General features: G+C 32.5%; 2 protein-coding genes across 5 annotated transcripts in view; one reads left to right on the forward strand and one right to left on the reverse strand.

Moving 5' to 3' along the window:
* LOC143249339 (lysosomal dipeptide transporter MFSD1-like) overlaps positions 1-4420 on the reverse strand; it is a 37260-nt gene extending 32840 nt beyond the window's left edge. The window contains exon 1 of the mRNA XM_076499005.1: positions 4296-4420. Within this exon, the coding sequence (XP_076355120.1) occupies positions 4296-4323 (28 nt within the window). The 5' untranslated portion in view covers positions 4324-4420. The remainder of the gene's footprint in view (positions 1-4295) is intronic.
* Positions 4421-14285: 9865 nt separating this feature from the next.
* LOC143249341 (kinesin-like protein KIF2A) overlaps positions 14286-19705 on the forward strand; it is a 64819-nt gene continuing 59399 nt past the window's right edge. The window contains exons 1-2 of one of the 4 annotated variants that reach the window (XM_076499006.1): positions 14286-14502; positions 18088-18167. In XM_076499006.1, coding sequence (XP_076355121.1) covers positions 18107-18167 — 61 coding nt within the window. In that variant the 5' untranslated portion in view covers positions 14286-14502; positions 18088-18106. Of the gene's footprint in view, positions 14769-18087; positions 18168-19705 lie in introns of those variants that run through there. The other 3 variants (XM_076499007.1, XM_076499009.1, XM_076499008.1) reach the window with 3 other exon arrangements.

A 19705-nucleotide genomic window follows, 5' to 3' on the forward strand; every position in this document is an offset into this window, starting at 1 on the left:
TGTACACTCATCAGTAAATATTAAATGGGAGGTCTGTATGCAATGTTGAGAAAACCTAAAAGATTAGGATAAAGGGAAGAGATAAAGCTTCAAATGTTGCAGGAATTGGCAGAACTTGAACATATCCAACTAAGAACCTACCCACAAGCAGTAAGGAGCAGGTAGGAGTATGTTAATAAGGAATGCATCCTAATGGAATAACAGAGGATCCAAGTGAAAGAAGATGTGGTACAGGTTAAGGGTGATAACAAAGGAATGAATCTCCCTAGAAAACCCCTTGTGTAGGATAGTAAGAATAGAATGAAGCTGTAACAAAGTTGGTACCACAGAACAGAGATAAGAAGTCCACTCCTTAAGCAGACAAAAAGAGATTCCAAATACTTGAAATCTAGAAAAGTAAAGAAAAAATAGCTGCAAGTCAGAATAAAAGTATCAAAAAGACAACAGTGACAAGGTATGTGAGCACAGATGTGAAGTTGTGCAAAGAAACAATCAGCATGAGCCCTAATATCACGTAAAAGAGGAAATACCAAATAATCGTAAGTATTAGTTTAATGGAGCAAATAATAAGATGAATCATAATACAGAGACAAAACAGAATGAAATGAAAATACCTAAGAAATCATAGAATGGATAGTTTAGGATTTGTCCTCAACCAGTAACACCATACACAAAGCAAAACCAGGTGGAGGGAACAGTAAATTAAATTCCTATTCCTTCTGGTCACTCTAAAACTGAGAAGTGTCAACTGAAGGGACAGAAGAAGATGGCCTCAGAATGCATGATGGATCCTGCAACATGCTGTACAATGGCTGTCACATTCCAAACAGTTAATTAGCTTCCAGAAGCCATTGTAAAAACAGACCCTATGTTTTTAACTTCATCACTGTCATAGGACAAAGAAGTAACTGCCACTCGAAAATTTATAAATAATGCAATACGTTTGAAAGAAAAACCAATGTTAATTGAAAACTATAATTTCAATTATCACTACAAATCTCAGAAAATTGAACATATGAGAAAAATTAACTCCCTTCAATGTAATGCTGAGGAAAAGAATGACATCTCAAGTGCCAATGCTCAGGGTGGGAGTTACTGTGCATGGAAGTTGTGTCATCTTCCTATTAGTGGAAGGCAACTGTCACATGATATCAACATCATGCATGAGCACAGTTCACATTAAACCATGAATTTAAGTTGGAATTAGCTAAAGGCTATTGGCATGCAAATTTCTTAGAAAAATGTGTGAAGAATATAGCTGTTCTGTGCAAAGAAGTGATGTATTGTCTTAATAGCTCATATTTTCCACATAAGTGATTAAAAAAAAAAAATACTGCTTGGATACTATCTGACAAAACTTTAAGAACTATCTTCAAATTATTGGCTAACAAATGAACCTTCAAACACAGCCTTGCATGATGCTTATATTCTGAGTGGAGTCAATCACTAAAGATTTTATCTGCAAAAACTACAACACTGATTTTGTATTTAAAAAAACAAACCATTGTCACATGTGTTTTCTCAACACTACTTCCACAGCACTTTTCTTGAAATATTCAAAACCAAAGTTTTTTTCCAGTTTTTCCTACTTACAGAATGTATGCAAGTGATGACAAACATGCAATAAGGATAAAAATATGTAAATCATTTTGCTGATTCTAAGTAATAGATTTTAGATCACTTGTGTGTATAAAATAATGACCACTTTTATACTTGTGATAATATTGTTCTCCACTACCTTTTTCAAGTGATACTACTGACCAGAAAGTAGCTCTAATAATGAAATTTGGATATAAAAATTGAACAGATAAGAACAATTACTGATAGGAATATTAAAAGTGTCCGAGTTACACCAATTTTTCTAGGTTGGATGGTAAAGGTGAAACCAGAAAATAATTTAATTTAGGCTTAGAAAATTATCACGTTTTAAGCAAGTTATAAACCCTCTATTTTCATCTATTCCTCAGTTTTGTGATTTTTTTAATTTTTTTAAAGAAAGTTTACACACTATCTGAAGATACAAGGCAACAGTCATTAAGTTTTTTGGTTTTTCTTATATTGCTCTTCCTGCCATCTGTTTGGATTGCTGGTCCTTTTTCATAAATATCTTCACCAAATGAATATTATGTTAGTGAAACTATGGCAAAATATGATTTTTCTTGTTGAGCTTCACTTTTTCTTTATCAGAGTACCAATTAAACATCCAAGCTATTAGATTCTCTAGTGTTATTTTCCACAAGTTCATTCTTTTTCTAAATTGGCAGGAGTTTTATAAATTACTGTTGCCTTAAAATGTCTCATTTTTTATTTTTTTAGTTATTATAAATTCTTGCAAAATGCCATCTATATGCTACTGTAATGACTACACAAAAGCATCTTTGACACTAATATCTATCTTTACTACATGTGGTATTTTCAACACAGAAGTCATCATAACTTTGGATGAGGACTTTCCACGAATACAAAGATGATTCAGTAAGTCATGATTTCTTGAACATATGGGTGTACATTCCATATTTCATGCAACCTGTAACCAAAATTTCTGACTTAATATGTCTTTTTTGTATGATCTTTCAAAACATATGTCCTAGACACCCTGGAATGATTCATTCTCATCAGCTATAGCAGTGGTTCCCAAACTCTTTTGTCTGAGGATCCCTTGATGCAAGTAAAAGAGTATCAAACCCACAAACCTATAACTTTAGCATGGTGATTGAAAAACAATGCCACAGTAAAAATAACATCTCCTTTCAACATAATCTAATTTTTAGCTTATTGTTTATTTAGAATTAATTCAGCAATTTTGTTTCTTGCCCATTTTTGGACCCCCTCCATGAAAAAAATCTTTATGGTCCCCAATTTAGGAAACATCTAGCTTATTTTGTGTATGTGTTCATTACAGAGTTGGACAATTAATTCAACTATCTATGGGCATCTTTTAGTGCCATATTGAATTATCAATTATTCTAAATTACAATTTATCAATTAATATCACAAAATAATAAACTAATCAAAATTAGTATTTCTAATTGTTACTTTATTTAATTCCAACCATCCATTTAATTGAAATACTGCAATTAAAATTTCTCACTACAAGTTTTTCCATTAACTCAAGTTTATTCAGCTTTGGAATGATCTGGTGATTAGGGTGGTTGCTTTAGGAATCAAGGGTTCGATTCCTTTTGCCACCAAACATGCTTATCCTTTCAGACATGGAAGTGTTATACTACTGATTTTGAGTTAGGGCAAAACTAATGAAGCTGTCTGCCAGCATCCCCAATTTTGAGCTACAGACCAGATGGAAATCATTCACCAGCAAAACCTAACATCAAATCTTTGACTACTTTAGTGTTCCAGTGGAAGTTGAAGCAAGCAATAACATAGTTTGAACCCATAATTTTAATGAAAATATGTCAAAATCAATAAATTAATACAATATCCAAACTTACAAGTGTCATTTAAGGTAAGAAAACAAAAACACAACATCTTTCTTCCACATTGTACTTTATAACTTATAGGATATTGTAAAAATAGATTTTGTGCTCAACTATGTACAAATAGACTATGTGCAAGTGATGGCAATATAGCCTCTATTATGTACTCTGAAAAGTAGCAGGGACAAAAGTGTATAAAACAACATTTTGCCAATTCAAAATAATAAATTTCAGTTCACCTTGCATTGAAATGTTGTAACAAACAATGACTAACTGTTCTATCAAGAGAAATGTCATATTATAATGCTAAGTTTACTATTCATCTGTATACTGAAGAAGCATCGAATGTATTAATGTGCTTAACCACCTAGATGTTGTTTACTACATTTGTTTATCACCACAGGCACAAATGCCTCGGTAAAATTATATTCATGTAAATTCTTAGGCTTGATCCCATGAACAAAGCCTACAGGCTACACAATTGTTAAAAGTCTAAACTGTACCTAATAATCACAGTAACCTCACTAGTCACAGTTTTGTGTGGTATTTTTAGTTTGTAATCAACGTCACGAACTATTTCTTTTCATGGACAAAAATGCGTAGTTTCAATACATTAGTCTTGCGTAAAAAGACTTTGATCTCGTAGTGGTAGTACTAATAATAAGCAAGAGTAGTACTGGCATTAGTTAAACTGTCAGTGTCACTTAAGTCTTTGGAAATTTAATTAACAAACCTCATCCTCACACTTCTTTTCTTAAATTGCTTCAATAGTACAAAAAAGGGTGTAAAATATGATGACAAGTCAATCATTTTACACAGCAAATATAATACACTATTTGCAAACCAAATAAAACAACTAACCTTTATCCGCACTTAAGAACGACGCCATTTCTACTAAGGAATTCTAAATTGCCCCCTATTCAAACAATTTTCTTCCCAAATTTGATAACTGTTTGGTCTGAGTAAATATTTATGGTATGAGGTTTATGAATAACAAAGGAAATATAATTCAATAATATTTTATTTGAATTACCAATAACATATCATATATAAATGAATTATATATATATATATATATATATATATATATACACACACAATACTGTAAAAAAGATTCAGGACAAGAGAATATTTTGACACTTTTTCTGTTTCATGAGGCTAATTCCTCCATGCTATTACATGATGTAAATTTTAACACTGTGGTAATGGTTCACTGATCCTTGTTGATAAGTGAATAAACCAGAGTGAGAATATTTATCATTCTTTACAATTCCCTTGTTTGGTTTGTTTTGAATTTCGCGCAAAGCTACACGAGGACTATCTGCGCTAACCTTCCCTAATTTAGCGGCTCGGCACGGCCAGGTGGTTAAGGTACTCAACTCGTAATCTGAGGGTCGCGGGTTCGAATCCTCTTCACACCAAACAAACTCGCCCTTTCAGCCGTGGGAGCGTTATAATATAACGATTAATTCCACTATTTGTTGGTAAAATATGCTATGCATTGAAGTATCTTTCACCTTCTTACGCCAAACGTACGGCCTATGCTTTGAACCAAATATTTTAAAATTGGACTTATCTGTCCGTAACACCCTTTTCCAATTATCAACAATCCAGTTTATGTACCTTTCAGTAAATTTCGGTCTCTTGACAATATTTGGAGATCTGTACACTCTTCTGTCATTTGGTACATGGTTATTTATCTCATGATTGAGATCAGTGGCAAAATTTTTTTTGTTCAAAAGGCTGCAAAAACGAAGATACTTCACGTCAGTTTAGGTGTTCTGTTTCTTCTTGTCTCATTTTCAAATTTACCTATTTCGGTTTAACGATCATGGTGTCATTTGTTGGGGTTTGGTAAACATTCCAAGTATGCAGCAATTTATCGAAAACTTCAACCTTCATCACGTGAAGGTTTTATGCGAACCCTCCGCTTTACTGACAATTTTCTATGCTTTTTTTGTCATTGCATGACGACAAAATTTTATATATATATAGTTAAACTCTGTTTTTATCAAAGTATTTTTATGGAGTGCTTTTCAATTTTATTTTTTCTAGCATAAACAGATATCATATGCAATCTCATTGCTAGTTTGTTTTTTTTTATATACAGTTAAAACACTGAACTGAACGAGATACCATGACCGTTATTTTATACTCTACATTGGATCGGTATGTTCATTCAAGAAGAACCCTTACAAAATGCTCTTGATACAAGTACAAAGGAATTGGCCCAGCATGGCCAGGTGGATTAGGCACTCGACTCAAAATCCGAGGGTCGCGGGTTCGAATCCCCGTCACACCAAACATGCTCGCCCTTTCAGCCGTGTGGGCTTTATAATGTTACAGTCAATCCCACTATTCGTTGGTAAAAGAGTAGCCCAAGAGTTGGCGGTAGATGGTGATGAGTAGCTTTCTTCCCTCTAGTCTTACACTACTAAATTAGGGACGGCTAGCGCGGATAACCCTCACGTAACTTTGCTTAAAATTTAAACAGAAACAATGTTCCAGTTGCTATGGTACGATAACGTTATGCTATTTATGAGTCTTAAACTTCACATGATTTATTTGCATTATGAAATTATATTATAACTAACAGAATTCAACTGCACCAGGCCCCTTCAGTTACAATTATTTTAGTTAGTGTTAATTGTCATATTGCTACTGCAGTTTGTAGCCACACCCACTCAGACTAATATAGGCTAGATAAAATATTCTGCAGTAAAATACATTTACTGTCCTAGACAGCTGCTAACACCAGTACCAAAACTAGTAGAATATTACATAACCATTTGTGAGCTGATCCACTTACTACAAAAATTAAGTTTGCAAATCCATTGAAACAAAAACTAATCCATTTAAATTCATAAAAACATCAGTCATGTTATTTGTTTCCGGAAGAACACAACTCTTTCACATTAAATTATTATACATAGGCACTTAAATGCTTTGGAGAGATGTCGTGGGTATTGCTCAGTGTATTTCATAGAAAGTTTACAATGACTCGACTAAACAGTTTGAGAGAAATTATTGCCAACCTATCAAGATATTGAATAATCATTCGTGAGTTAATACATTTATTGCATTTGGCATGATACATACTTATCTCAGACGAGCCTCTTCATTAAATTTTGAATATTACGCACAACTACATGAGGGCTGTCTGCACTAGCCATCCCTAAATTAGTAGTGTAAGACTAGAGAGAAGGCAGCTACTCTTCATCACTAACGTACTACATTTTTTATCAACGAATTGTAGGATTGACTGTTACATTATAATGCCACCATGGCTGAAAGAGCGAGAATGTTTGATGTAACGGGGACTCGAACCCGTGATCCCAGTTTACGAGTCTAGCGCCCTAACCATCTGACCATGCCGGCCATTGTTCTGTTATATAATTTGAAATAGATTGAAACTGAGTTAAATTGTAATTTGGATTTAAAAGTTAATTAGATGTTTACATGTATTAAATTTATGATATTTGCCAACAAGATTGATATGAACAGTTTTCTTTCTTAAAACAAATATACTTTAATATACAAACAATAATACAATTTACAGTTATTGTAAATAATGATTTACAAACCAAAGATTTTACAAATTTATAATAATATTGAGCCTTCTACACAATTTGAAACTTCCTTGATATTTTACCAAGCACTCAAGGTGATCGAGTTAATTTTGAGTTAATATGGAAGTAATTCATTTAACGAGGAGCTAGCCAGATCCTTGCTGATCACACGTGAGTTTTTCGCAGTTGCAGTTATATACTGTCTTCGTAACAATACTAACTTCCGATAGTAATCGATTGAAGTTACACAGTTTGAAATCTATAAACGTTCTTGGTCTGTTTCCAGATTAATAAGCGTTGATCACAGTTATAGCTTCCGAGATTTATAGTATACTAACTATAGCAAGCCATCAATATATACTCTCTTTTGACGCGTCTCTTATAAATGTTAGAAAATGTTTTCGAAATTTCAGTTGACAACAATACTGGCAATCACTAGTATTTTCATACATTGTTGATTCTTACACTCGAGAATCTTCTACAATTTAGTGAAGAGGCAGGAATTTCGAATACACATTTAATAGTATAAGTTACATGCATTTCAAAATATATATTTAACTAAAACAAACATCGATATTAAAATAAATGTATTATAGTAAATCCGTGAGGGGGCGTCACAAAAAATACAGACAATCCCAATAAAATAAGGACTATTGCAATTAGATTCATTATAGCCAGAGTCATATTCTGTACTGAGAAAGAACACAACTCCTTCACTGCAGATGGAGGAGTTACATGCGGGGCTAGGTCTAGCTATAGGCGAATGAAGCAATTGCCTGTAGTCCTATTGTCTGAATTATAGAATATTCAACTTGTATATTTCATGTTGTATTTATTATGCACTTTGTACTACAATACTTTAATGTCGAGTTCTCAGCTAATTATTACTGATCATATTCTCAATTAAGTATGATCACTTTTCTTGAGTGTGCGTGCATTTAACAATGTGTTATGGGGCCCTACAGCTAGCCCTAGTTAATTATACTCGTTAATTTTGTGTCAACTGCTACAGAGTCACCTTAACCATTGTCATGGTGACGACTTGTATTTTGTGAGAGCTGTGGTATGTCCCGTATACTTCAACCGAAACGAGAAATTGATCGAGTTTTCCAGAACAGGGGATTATAATAAGTTCTAGGAAAGAAAGTAAAATTATCTCTTGAGCTATGTGATTTTTAGGTACATTGAATCATACTATCCAGTGCTCTGTCAGAACATCATTGATAAATTGTGCTAAATTATTGACTGATTCATAAGCATTGATTTAATTAGTGAAGTAATTCGTAAAAAACCAATACAAATCAATTACCTCTTTCGGTTTCCGAGAAAGGATCAGTAATATTCAGGACTGTTCTATATAAAAGAGAGCAACAATTCGCTTTTGTAATTTACCCTGTTTAAGCCAGCTCTGTCTCTCGACAATCAAATAATACAATATATTCATGTGAATACACCAGTAGAACCACTATTTAAAATTAACGTACACCCTTGTGCAAATTAATTGAAACAAATGGTCATTTTACAATATTTTCAGCATGGCGGCCGGTGTAGGCTTGCTGAACCAGCTGATTTCCTTTAGTAGTCATTTTTTCACACAGATGGCGTTATTAGCTGTGTTTTGCAGTACGGTCGATTTATTTTTGGGATATATGATGAAATTTTGAGGAATATTACGTCATTCGAAATTGAGTTAGAAGGGCAAGGAGACCAGTCAAAAAACAACTTCTTACCAACTCAATGAAGAAAAAACGGTATCAATGGGGTCTGAAATACAAGAACTGGACGCAAGAACAATGGAGGAAGGTGTTATTCAGTGACGAGACTCATTTCCTCGTACAGGGTCAAAGAAGTCTGCATGTTCGCAGATCTCCAGGTGAGAAACTTTGAGAATCTCACATCAGTCAGTTCGTAAAACATCCCTTGAAGAAGATGTTTTGAAGCTTTTTCAGCTACTATGGCGTCGGAGGCTTACATATCGTAGAAGGTATGATGCGAGGACCACAGTATATCGAAGTTTTGCAGAAAAGAGTCGTTCCAGAACTGAAAAAGAGATTTCCGGATGGATCTGGAATTTTTCAGCAAGATCTGGCTCTGTGCCACACATCGAAACTTGTGAAGAATTTTATGACTACAACGCGAATAAAGGTGCTGGACTGGCCTGGAAACTCTCTGGACTTAAATCCTATTGAAAATCTTTGGGCGATTTGTAAAGAAAGATTTTGAGGAAAAGACTGTGCTACGAAAGATAAGTTAATTGAGGCCATAATTGAGGTGTGGTACCGCGATCCAAAAATTAGTAAAGATTGCAGTCAACTTGTACATAGAAAGTAAGTTACACGTGTCCATGCTACATTCTTCAGTCTGTTCTGGTCATGCTTCTACTTGCTTCATAGCAAGGAACATCCATGCTACATATAGGTCCTTCAAGTGATTTTCCAGAGCTACTGATGTGGAATCTCTTTTTATAAACTTGAGTTTTCTGTGATATAAATATCTTTAACTCCCACATGTTTTCTAAATTCAGGAAATTCAACAGAAATTCAATAGCAAAATTGCCATTCAGGAAGACCATGCGTCATTGAAGTGGTTATTTTTCTATCATACAAGTAGTATCACCAATATTTGATAAATACCAAAACTATAAGCAATTCGTTTTTTTCAAACAACATCTGCATTTAAGAGTCACGAGTTTATGACTAGTGTTTATGATTGCATTATCAAATTCACAATGGAACTGTGATGGATAACATTACTTTGATTCTACTGTTACTAACATTATTATCAACAAGAATTTGTAATTCTGCCATGGATATGCCAACATTGAATATTTAATTAAAGTACACTTTAGGAGCAAAAATGCTTGCTAAATTATTTGGTCCATTTAAGATGTGTACAAACTTTAGTTGAAGCAGACAGTAATATGGCAATCTCAAAAATGTTGGTTATAGTTAGAGATCAGTATCATATTGTTGTGATACAGGAGTAATAGAAACTTCCTCTCTCCTCACTATATAGGTAAAAATTCCATTTACTTGTGCATGAGTGCATACTCCCCTGGTTTTAGTTTCAAGCCTTTCTCATTCATTATTCATTTCACTTATTCATTAGAGTACCATATTCGAGTTTTCAACAGCATATTTGACTGTGCAACCAAACGTCAAGATATTATTCATATGTACCAGACATCTCTCCTTTTTCATTGATTTCAGTGTAATCTGCATTAGCATCTTGAAAGTTCTGAGTGTGTGACACGAACCAAATTGTATGATTTGAATTTCTTTCGAATGATCTCAAATGCTGAAATCAGCCGTAAGTCTGCTTCTGTCATTTAGTGTGACTTGCCAATACCCAGATACAATATTGAAAGTGTTATACTATTGGATTCCTTCCAGTGCAACTAGACATACGTCTTTATTCAGGAATGCAAAGGCACATACATGAAACCTTGGCTTATTGTTTTTCTTTCTGACAGTTATTATAGAAGATGGCCAAACACTTTCTAATAATTGTATGATTTCATCCTTTAAAATCCACTATAACTCAATGCTGGCTACATTCATAGTACTTTTGGGTAGCGTACATAGTAGTTATAAAATGGGATTTTCATCTCAAATATCTATGTTATGGCAACTTATTTTTGTTTAACCCGTCTGCTCTACAAATACATAATCATACTCAACGAACAAACCATTAAAATTCTATGGTTGTGTTGATTCCAGATTAATTGCACATTCTCTAACCATTTACTTTAGATATATAGTAAACTATGTACTCACTTTCAGACATAAATAGCATGTCAAAAGAAATAATAGTAATTCTACTAGTCTCAGTCACAATTATATTCGCCCACAATGTCAATAACTTCAATCAGGAAGCAGATAACTGACTGCCCATCAGTGCAGAACACTAATAATATTTATACTGATGTACCTATCTCTAGACATTAGTTAATATATTCTTAGCATTATTGTAATCTCGAATTTTAAATGTATTCTAGAAGTACTTTTCATAAATTATTTGATCTTAATGTGCCTTCAAGCTAATATTTAAATTAAAACATTGAAAATAGAATTTACATAACTGCCCCTTCCTGGGTTGTGAAGTTCCTTAAGCAATGTTAATACAAAAAATAAATTTTTGCACTAAATTGTCCATTTATAACATTTCTGCAGTTTTATCTTCATAAGTACATAATATGCAGATGAAATAACTACCTCTCGGACTATCTCTCTGTCTGTCCTATATTTGAATGAGTGTGTGTTTTTCTTATAGCAAAGCCACATCGGGCTATCTGCTCAGCCCACCGAGGGGAATCGAACCCCTGATTTTAGCGTTGTAAATCCGGATACATACCGCTGTATTTGAATGAGTACTTCCTAGGTTAATGATTCAGCAAATCCAGGTTCTAGTCTTGATAATTCTCAGGAAGCGGCCTTGACAAAAACCCGAGGCTCTTCTATTGTTTGACTTCCTGCTGAAAAATTATTCTGTGGAGTTATTCTTTACTAAAGACAATCATTGTGAATGACTTGTGGCTTGAATTATCTGCTTCTCTAGACTATGTAAACTGCATAAATGATTCTTTTCAGTACCACATATGACTCTTTCTACAACCTGTTTAACTTTGGAGTTTATTCTTTCTTATGACATACCATATTACTTTCATGAAATCTAGTCTTATCAGACTTAACATCATATCAACTATTCATTTTATCACAAATTGATTTAATTCTTTCCGAGGTATAATCATGTACGAAAACTTTATTCTTCAGAATCACAAGATCTCTTCTGATCATCAGTCTCTTTAAGACACGTCAGTGTAGTTGGTTCGCTCTGTCCCAATCGCTAGAGGTAGATATATTTCTATTAACTTCTGGTATGAGTATTTCACTTCTTGGTGGTACAGTGGCCACCTACTTGTTATCAGTGAAATTTCAACCTCTAGTGTAGTAATTTTCATGAAATACACTAGAATTTCCAGGTCATAAACTGAGAAGATAGTCTAACTTCACTAATCATATTTCTCTATGAATTTAGTTCCCAATATACATTCTTTCTGGATGCCAAATACTGACACGTCGTGAAATGTTGAGAAACTTTCTATAGTAACTATAACTTCCAACTTCTCTTTTTTGGAACGTTATGGCACACATGATATTTGTGTCAAGCCTTTGTTCTTTATCTCTGGAGACAAGTTTTCACCTTTCAATAAAAAATTAAATCAAACATTTGTTTGTGGAGATCCATTGTCGATTAACATAGAGCAATGTTCTCCCCCTCCCCCAAAAAACACATGAAGTTGTGGGTCATTTTCCCCATATAATGAGCTTCTTGTCTCAGTTAATATAAATGGAGTACACCTAACTGAACCCCATAAGCCCACTTGGCTCTTGCTAGTTTATTTTTATGTTGCGAGTAAATTGTTTCTTTGATCTGTTTGTGTATGAAAACTCATTGCTAGGTTATTGTCTCCTTGGCATAATAATAGATATTGATTCCCTACAAAGAGGAACTGTTCAATATTGGAAAATATGGCTATTACATATTAAAATATTTTTTAAAACACATATCTTGTTCATTTACTATATTTCTAGGTGCAATACAGTATTAAAAACTAACCTTTATAGCAATTTGCATTCTTCCTGCCAGGACAAATAACTAGAAAAAGTGATGTTGAGTTTATGTTATGTAAAAATTAAGGTATACGTTATAAATACACAATATATTTGCTAAATGTTATTAAGTGGTTTAGAGTCTCATTTGTACATGACAAAATAGTTTGGTTTGAATTTCACGCAAAGCTGCACGAGGACTAGCCGTCCCTACTTTTAGAGTGTAGGACTAAATGAAAGACAGTTAGTCATCACCACTCACCGCCAACTCGTGGGCTACTCTTTCACCAACGAATAGTGGGATTGACCGTAACATTAACAGCTGAAAGAGAAAGTACGTATGGTGCGATGGGGATTCGAACCTATGACCTATGATTAGTAGTGAAGTGCCTTAACCACCTGACCATGCTTAGCCATGACAAAAATGTATCATTTTAACACTCTTTTGCCTGTTATTTAACCAGGAGGGTCATAGAAACAGTAACAGAATGTGTGCTGGGAGATTTTAAAGACATCTTCTGGTAGATATGATGGAAGGGGACAAAAAAGACATAATACTCTCTGACGCTTTGAAAATGTGGTTGTGAAAGACAATTAATTTCGGGTGTAAACTGTATAACTTACTTTTTCTTTATATAACTAAACACGTATATATATATATATACATACATACATGTGTTTATTTTTTTTAAGTGTCAGGACTTAGCTCCGAAGCAGCAATCCAATACGCTTTGGCAGCACCATACTTTTCAATGTAATTTACTTTTATTTGTTTTGACTCATTCGGCTCTGACAATGAACGAAGCGCTTAGCATTAAACTATCTACACCATACCAAATGTAGTTGAAATAAGCAATTTTATTTGTTACGAAGCAATAACAGTATGCATAATGTATTATAAAATACTGAATTCTTTATTTGTTCCTTTACATTTTACAGCATGTCCATAATACACATTACCAACGACGTGTTTCGCTCAATACCAATTTTTGTTGGGTTTTTGAAAATGACCATAAGCAATATATCAATTTTTTGTTGGGTATTTTTATCTTTGTATAACACCTAGTGTGTCTTTCTAAATAACTTAGGACATTCTATTAATGGTTTTAATATCATAAAAATAAAATACAACTTGAAGAACTTAAAGGGCCTGGCATGGCCAAGCGCGGCCAAGCGCGTAAGGCGTGCGACTCGTTATCCGAGAGTCGCGGGTTCGCGCCCGCGTCGCGCTAAACATGCTCGCCCTCCCAGCCGTGGGGGCGTATAATGGGACGGTCAATCCCACTATTCGTTGGTAAAAGAGTAGCCCAAGAGTTGGCGGTGGGTGGTGATGACTAGCTGCCTTCCCTCTAGTCTTACACTGCTAAATTAGAGACGGCTAGCACAGATAGCCCTCGAGTAGCTTTGTGCGAAATTCCAAAACAAACAAACAAACAAACCTTCTGCTCAGTTTATTTCTACGACTTAAAATGTTGTTAAAAAGAATATTAATTGTAGCCTTTTCCAGACGAGGATAAATGAATAATCCATGTTATTTCAACCACTTGTAAATACTCTTTAAATGATATTTGTCATGTATTATTATAATAAGAAATGCTTATTTAATAAATACTGTAAATATTTAAAAGTGCCTTATTAAAGAATTTGTTGAATATTGAGAACAATTAACTTGTGGTGTGTCGCTTTAGAGCAGATTACATCGATTCGGTACTCCGGGTGTCTTCAAATCATTGAACGGGTGAAATTTGCAAAGCAAAGCAATTGGAGTAGAGATTAGATTACGACGAAGAAATGTTGTACGTGGTGTAACTGTTCAAGTGTGTAATAAGTTAATTCGATGTATCCACATAGATGTTGAACCAAAGAAGGTTATTAATATAAGATAAGGTAAATTAACAATCAAGAAATAAAACCATTATTATTATTTATAACACTAAGTTTTGTTTTTAACTAAAGCAAATTAAAAGTAATTATATAATTATTAATACAAATATCACAGACCAACGAGTCAGTGTTGAGAGTAAAAGTAACATCAGTAATAGCACTTCATTATGTACTTTAAGACTAGTAGCAGTAGTATCGCAAGTGACACTGTTCACTGGAAGTAGTTTAAACAACTGAGCAGAACTTTTATCATTGCAATATTATTAAAGGTAGGTGAATCTTCCAACTTCTAGTGATGAGAGATGAAAATATGAATTGAAATTAAAACCTGGTTACAATAATACTCAGTGCATAACTCGTGATTTGATAATTGTTAAAATGTTTCTGTCAGAGTATTACGGTTTACTAATACTTCTAGTACTAAAAATTTAAAGTAATTACTATTACTAATGTTAATACAGTATTTTGTTAACTAATAAATAATTCTACTTCTGTGGTAGTGCTATTGATATTACAATTTAAATATTGAAGTGTTTAAGATTGTAAAGGTAATTGATAGTGCTGATGTATAACCTCTTTTCATACTTAATGCTATATAATAGTGAGAATAATGTTATAGGGCAAGGGGATGTGGATATAAATTTTGGCAGGATAGGAGTAATCTTCAGCTAGGACAGTTTTAAAGTGCAGGTAGTAAATTTGAGTTTAAGAGAAAGCTTGGTAAGTATATGAATGGTAAAGACTGGATTTAATATATATTAATTTATTCATAAATAGTTTCAGAGAATGGGCCAGCCAGGATGGACTGATAGGTTCCATGTTGTCCTAAAATGTTATGTTAAATACAAAAGAAGTGTAGTTGCTTGCAAGTTTCACTTTTGGTATTGCAGTTTTGAAGTTATCAGTGATGTTGAGAAAACCTACTTGTAGAGAAATATATATGTAAAAATGGATTACTTTGGGTTGAGAAAAATTTTTTACGTAGAGGAGTGAATAACGTTTCGACCTTCTTTGGTCATCGTTCAATACCATAATAATAGTATACTGTATAGTACTATAGTATCTTTGTTCTGTTGGTGTTTGCAATGACAGTAGCTGAGAAGTTGATTTTTTTTTATTTAATCAGAGATTTTTATAGATCTTGAATATTTCAATGAGAAATCTGATTGTGAAATTTTAAAAGTCAAAACATAAATCATAACATAATGTTTCTGCTGGTTTTGTACAAGTAGTAGTTATACTAATAGTACTACTAAGTATTAGGTCTACTTTTAGTGTTCAAATGAACTGCATGTACCTCCACAGCCACTGACATTATTTCTGTTGCTATAATACACTACTAATATCAACTTCTGATTAGTGCAAGCTACTTACTTAGAGCAAAATTTAAAAATAAAAGTAACCTGCTAATTAAGTTTACTTCTCTTACATTCTTGATTGTAAATATTAGGATGTATTGCTTCATCAATTAGGTACATTTGCTCTTAATGAAATTTTATCCTACACTACACATCTCAAGAGTTTCAGATATTTTAAGAAGTTTAAATTAGTCCTAAATCCATATGTTAAGCCATAAAGATACAAAGTATTCTATACAATAAAAGCATCATAACAATAATAAACATTATATATATTACACATTATAACTAACACTAAATAAAGTTAAAAACAAAAAATAATGAAGCATACCTTTATGGAATTTACAAACACTAGCTGTTAACCTGGAGTACTGTTCTAGATTTAATGTTTGAACAATGTAACAACAGAATAACAATGTATAAACAGAAATTCTACAACTTGTTTTAAGATGTGATAACTGAAAGCCCATTAAACAGCTCTGACAGCATAATTAGAGTGCCATGCAAGATAAGTTACTACAACATATTAATGTTGAGGTATGGAGCCAAGTAAAAGGACATTCCCAACAGTACAGCCAGAAATTGTTTATAAAGGTATAAAGTAATCGATAGTTCCAGAGCCACAAGGTTACTGTATTCACATGTTATAAAACAATTGGCATAATGGCACTTTATGGAGTTTTTCATTATTGTCATAGCATACTGTGATAAATATACAATAAGGATTATAATCAACTATGTCAAGATGGTAAGGGTTATTACTTTGTGACATTAAATGCATTAACAATATAGTTAATGAAATGTGACTACCCACCTCTACTTCCTTTGTGCACACAAAGTTTTGTAGTTAACTTTAACCTTAAATTTGATTGGCTTATTGAAGGTAAGCTAGACATGCATTTAAACATGAAAAAAATAAAAAATTGGGATGTGAATTATTTAAAATTCTTCACAAATAAGTAAATAAATAAAGTGATGCTTAAATGGTCAGGTGTGTATTATTGTTTTGGAATAAAAGTTGATAAATTTAGGAAGTTTGACTGCTATGGCAAGAAATAGAGGATTATGGAAATTTAAGAGAGTTGGTCAAAGAGGACATTTGAGTATATGAAATAAGACTGGCTTAAAGCATAAGAATTATAAGAAGGAAGTTTTCCAAGTATATTAAGAATTAAAGGCAAGAAAATTATTAGGGTTCTCTTGTTTTATTATCTTCAGAACATAGTACAAAAAATTAGATATTTATTGTATCAGTTCCTTTAGTAAGATCACTTCTTACCTTACTTTTCTTAAGAGAAAAATAGTGTCTTGTTTGGCTTGTAATCAAAATGTGTATAAAAATGTTCTAAAGGTCTTTTAGCTTTTATTACTAGGAACAGAGTGCCACTTTGATGGCTTAAGTGGCTTATCCAACACCATGCCAAGATTCTTCCTTTTCTTCAGTAACACAATTGAGTTCCAGTCTGTATTCAACTTGTAATTCAAGTTTTGATAACTGAAATGCATTTTCTTCTGTTTACTATAGCTACTAACTTTACCTATCTTAGTAACTGGTCCAAGACATTCTGTTGTATCATAATATTCTCAGTAAGGCTAGAAATACCTGGGTAATATTATCAGTTAACTTTGTGTATTTATTAATTATGCCCTATCAGTATCATTGATGTAAATAATAGAGGAAGGGCCAAGCACTTTAAGACATGTAACTTGTAACAGAGTCCAACACATGATATACTTTGTTATTAGTGTTGTTTTTATCTGTGAAACTAATTTTATTATGAAGTTATTAATAACAATTTATAGCACATGCAATTTGGTAACAATGGGTTTTCCAAATATTGTCTTGTTTTTGACTCTCTATTCTATTTTTTAATTTGGTTTACATAAAAGTAATTGCCTTTGCTTATGATAATCCAAAATGTTCATAATATTGTATTTATCTTTTGCAAGTTTTTGAGTATCAACTAGAAATTTCAACTAATAGTACTAATTAAATACAAAAAAGATACTACATAACATATGTATTTAAATGGCAAAAGTTATTTTTACAAGATGTTTTGTTACATTTAAGATTTAATAATAATAATAGTTAATAAAATGAGTAGAAAATACAGTTGGTTTGGGTCTTAAATCAGGATGCTTAGAGTTATACTTCAACTTTAAGTTTTATAAGTTATTAAGAACTAATTAAAAGTTAAACATAAATTAAATTTTATATTTTGTGCATTAGCTGGAAGATATAACACAATATGAACAGTGATATAGGAGGCTTGAAAGTTGGAATAAATGTAGACATCCAGAGAACTAATGGTGAGTATAAACCAATAAAGTGAAAATATTTTCAAGTTTTATTCTAATATTTTAAACTTTAGTGGCTTATTTGTTTTGTTTTTTTTAGTTTCATGAAAAAAAATTTAAAATTGTTTTAAAGCAGATGTATATCTTTGAAGATATATCTGGCTTATGTTGATTAGTTTTACATCCCAAATGTTTTTGAATCACTGTATTTAATAGCATAGAAGCATGGTTTATTTCTACAGGATTTAACTAAATTTTGACAATTATGAGGTTTTTGAAGTAAACTGCATGCATTTGTTGAGAATATTACAGGAAATAAGAATAATAGTTAGTTACTGTACTGATGGTAAACTTAGGAAAATGGCTAAGTTTCACTGACATTAAACTTTTCCTTTCTACTAAAAGAAAGCCATTGAGCTTTAGGTAGTATGTTCATTTCTTTATTTTCTAAGAGAAACAATTTTAAAAAGTGAAAATAATGTATTAATGAAGTGTATTATAAATATTCAAGATAAGTATGTTCCTTGTAGAAAAAGGAGTGATTGCAAGTGAAAATTAGGTTGGCTCACTAAAGGTATCAAGGATAAAATTAAAAAATCATTATAAATTTAAGTTTAAATTATCTATTTTAATGGGACATTTACAGAGTTGTATAAAGTCAAGGGAAATGGTTACATTGGAAATTGAAAAAATGAAATAAAAATATTGCTTGAAACTGGGAAAATTAGTAGTAAGAATGTCAGGATAGTAGTAGGATCTTTGAGAAATAATGTATATATATATGTATAGGAAATTTTGTATTTGATTATTATGAGATAGCTGAGCTGTTATGTTTTTGTTGAGGGGCATACCATTTTTCTACTGTTTCTTCTTTTCTTCCAAACACTTCATACAAAATTGGCCATGTTATGTTTGTGTGGTGGAGACATGTTACATTCACCCACAGATGTTGGTCTGTTTAATTCAGTTCTTTTTTCCTGTAGTTTTACTAATGAAGATTTAAGCAATTTCTCATCTTGAACAGTTGCTAGAGGGAAATTGATGATAACATTAATTCTGACTTTGTTAAGAAATAAAAAAAATTGAAGTTTAAAGAAGGATGACACTGCTGACACAGATAATATTTTCCCAAGGATTTTTGAACATCAAGGATTGAACACGAGAGCCATTTGCTATTATTTTTGTAAGTCCTTGTATAGTGGGCAGGTGCTGTAAGATTAATAGTTTGCTAATATTGTTTCTCTTTTTAAGGGAAATAATAAAAATTATTCTAGTGTCTGTGGGCCTATTAGCCTTAGATCAGTGGTGAGAAGAGATCTTGAATATCTGATTAAAGATGTTATGGAAAGTTATTCAATCAAGATAAAAAATTTGCTGGTTTTAAGGAAAAAATCTTCCATTATTAATCTTTTGGGATTTGTTTCTCAGAACTATTTGCATGGAAGAGATAATGGGTTTGGATTTGGTATTTCTGGATTTTCAGAAAACATTTGAAGAAGTACCATGTAAAAGACTTGTTAAAGAAAATACCTGTAGGTGTGGGGAACAGG

The sequence above is a fragment of the Tachypleus tridentatus genome, chromosome 4 (genome assembly GCF_004210375.1).
Source record: "Tachypleus tridentatus isolate NWPU-2018 chromosome 4, ASM421037v1, whole genome shotgun sequence".
NCBI classification, from domain to species: Eukaryota; Metazoa; Arthropoda; class Merostomata; order Xiphosura; family Limulidae; genus Tachypleus; species Tachypleus tridentatus.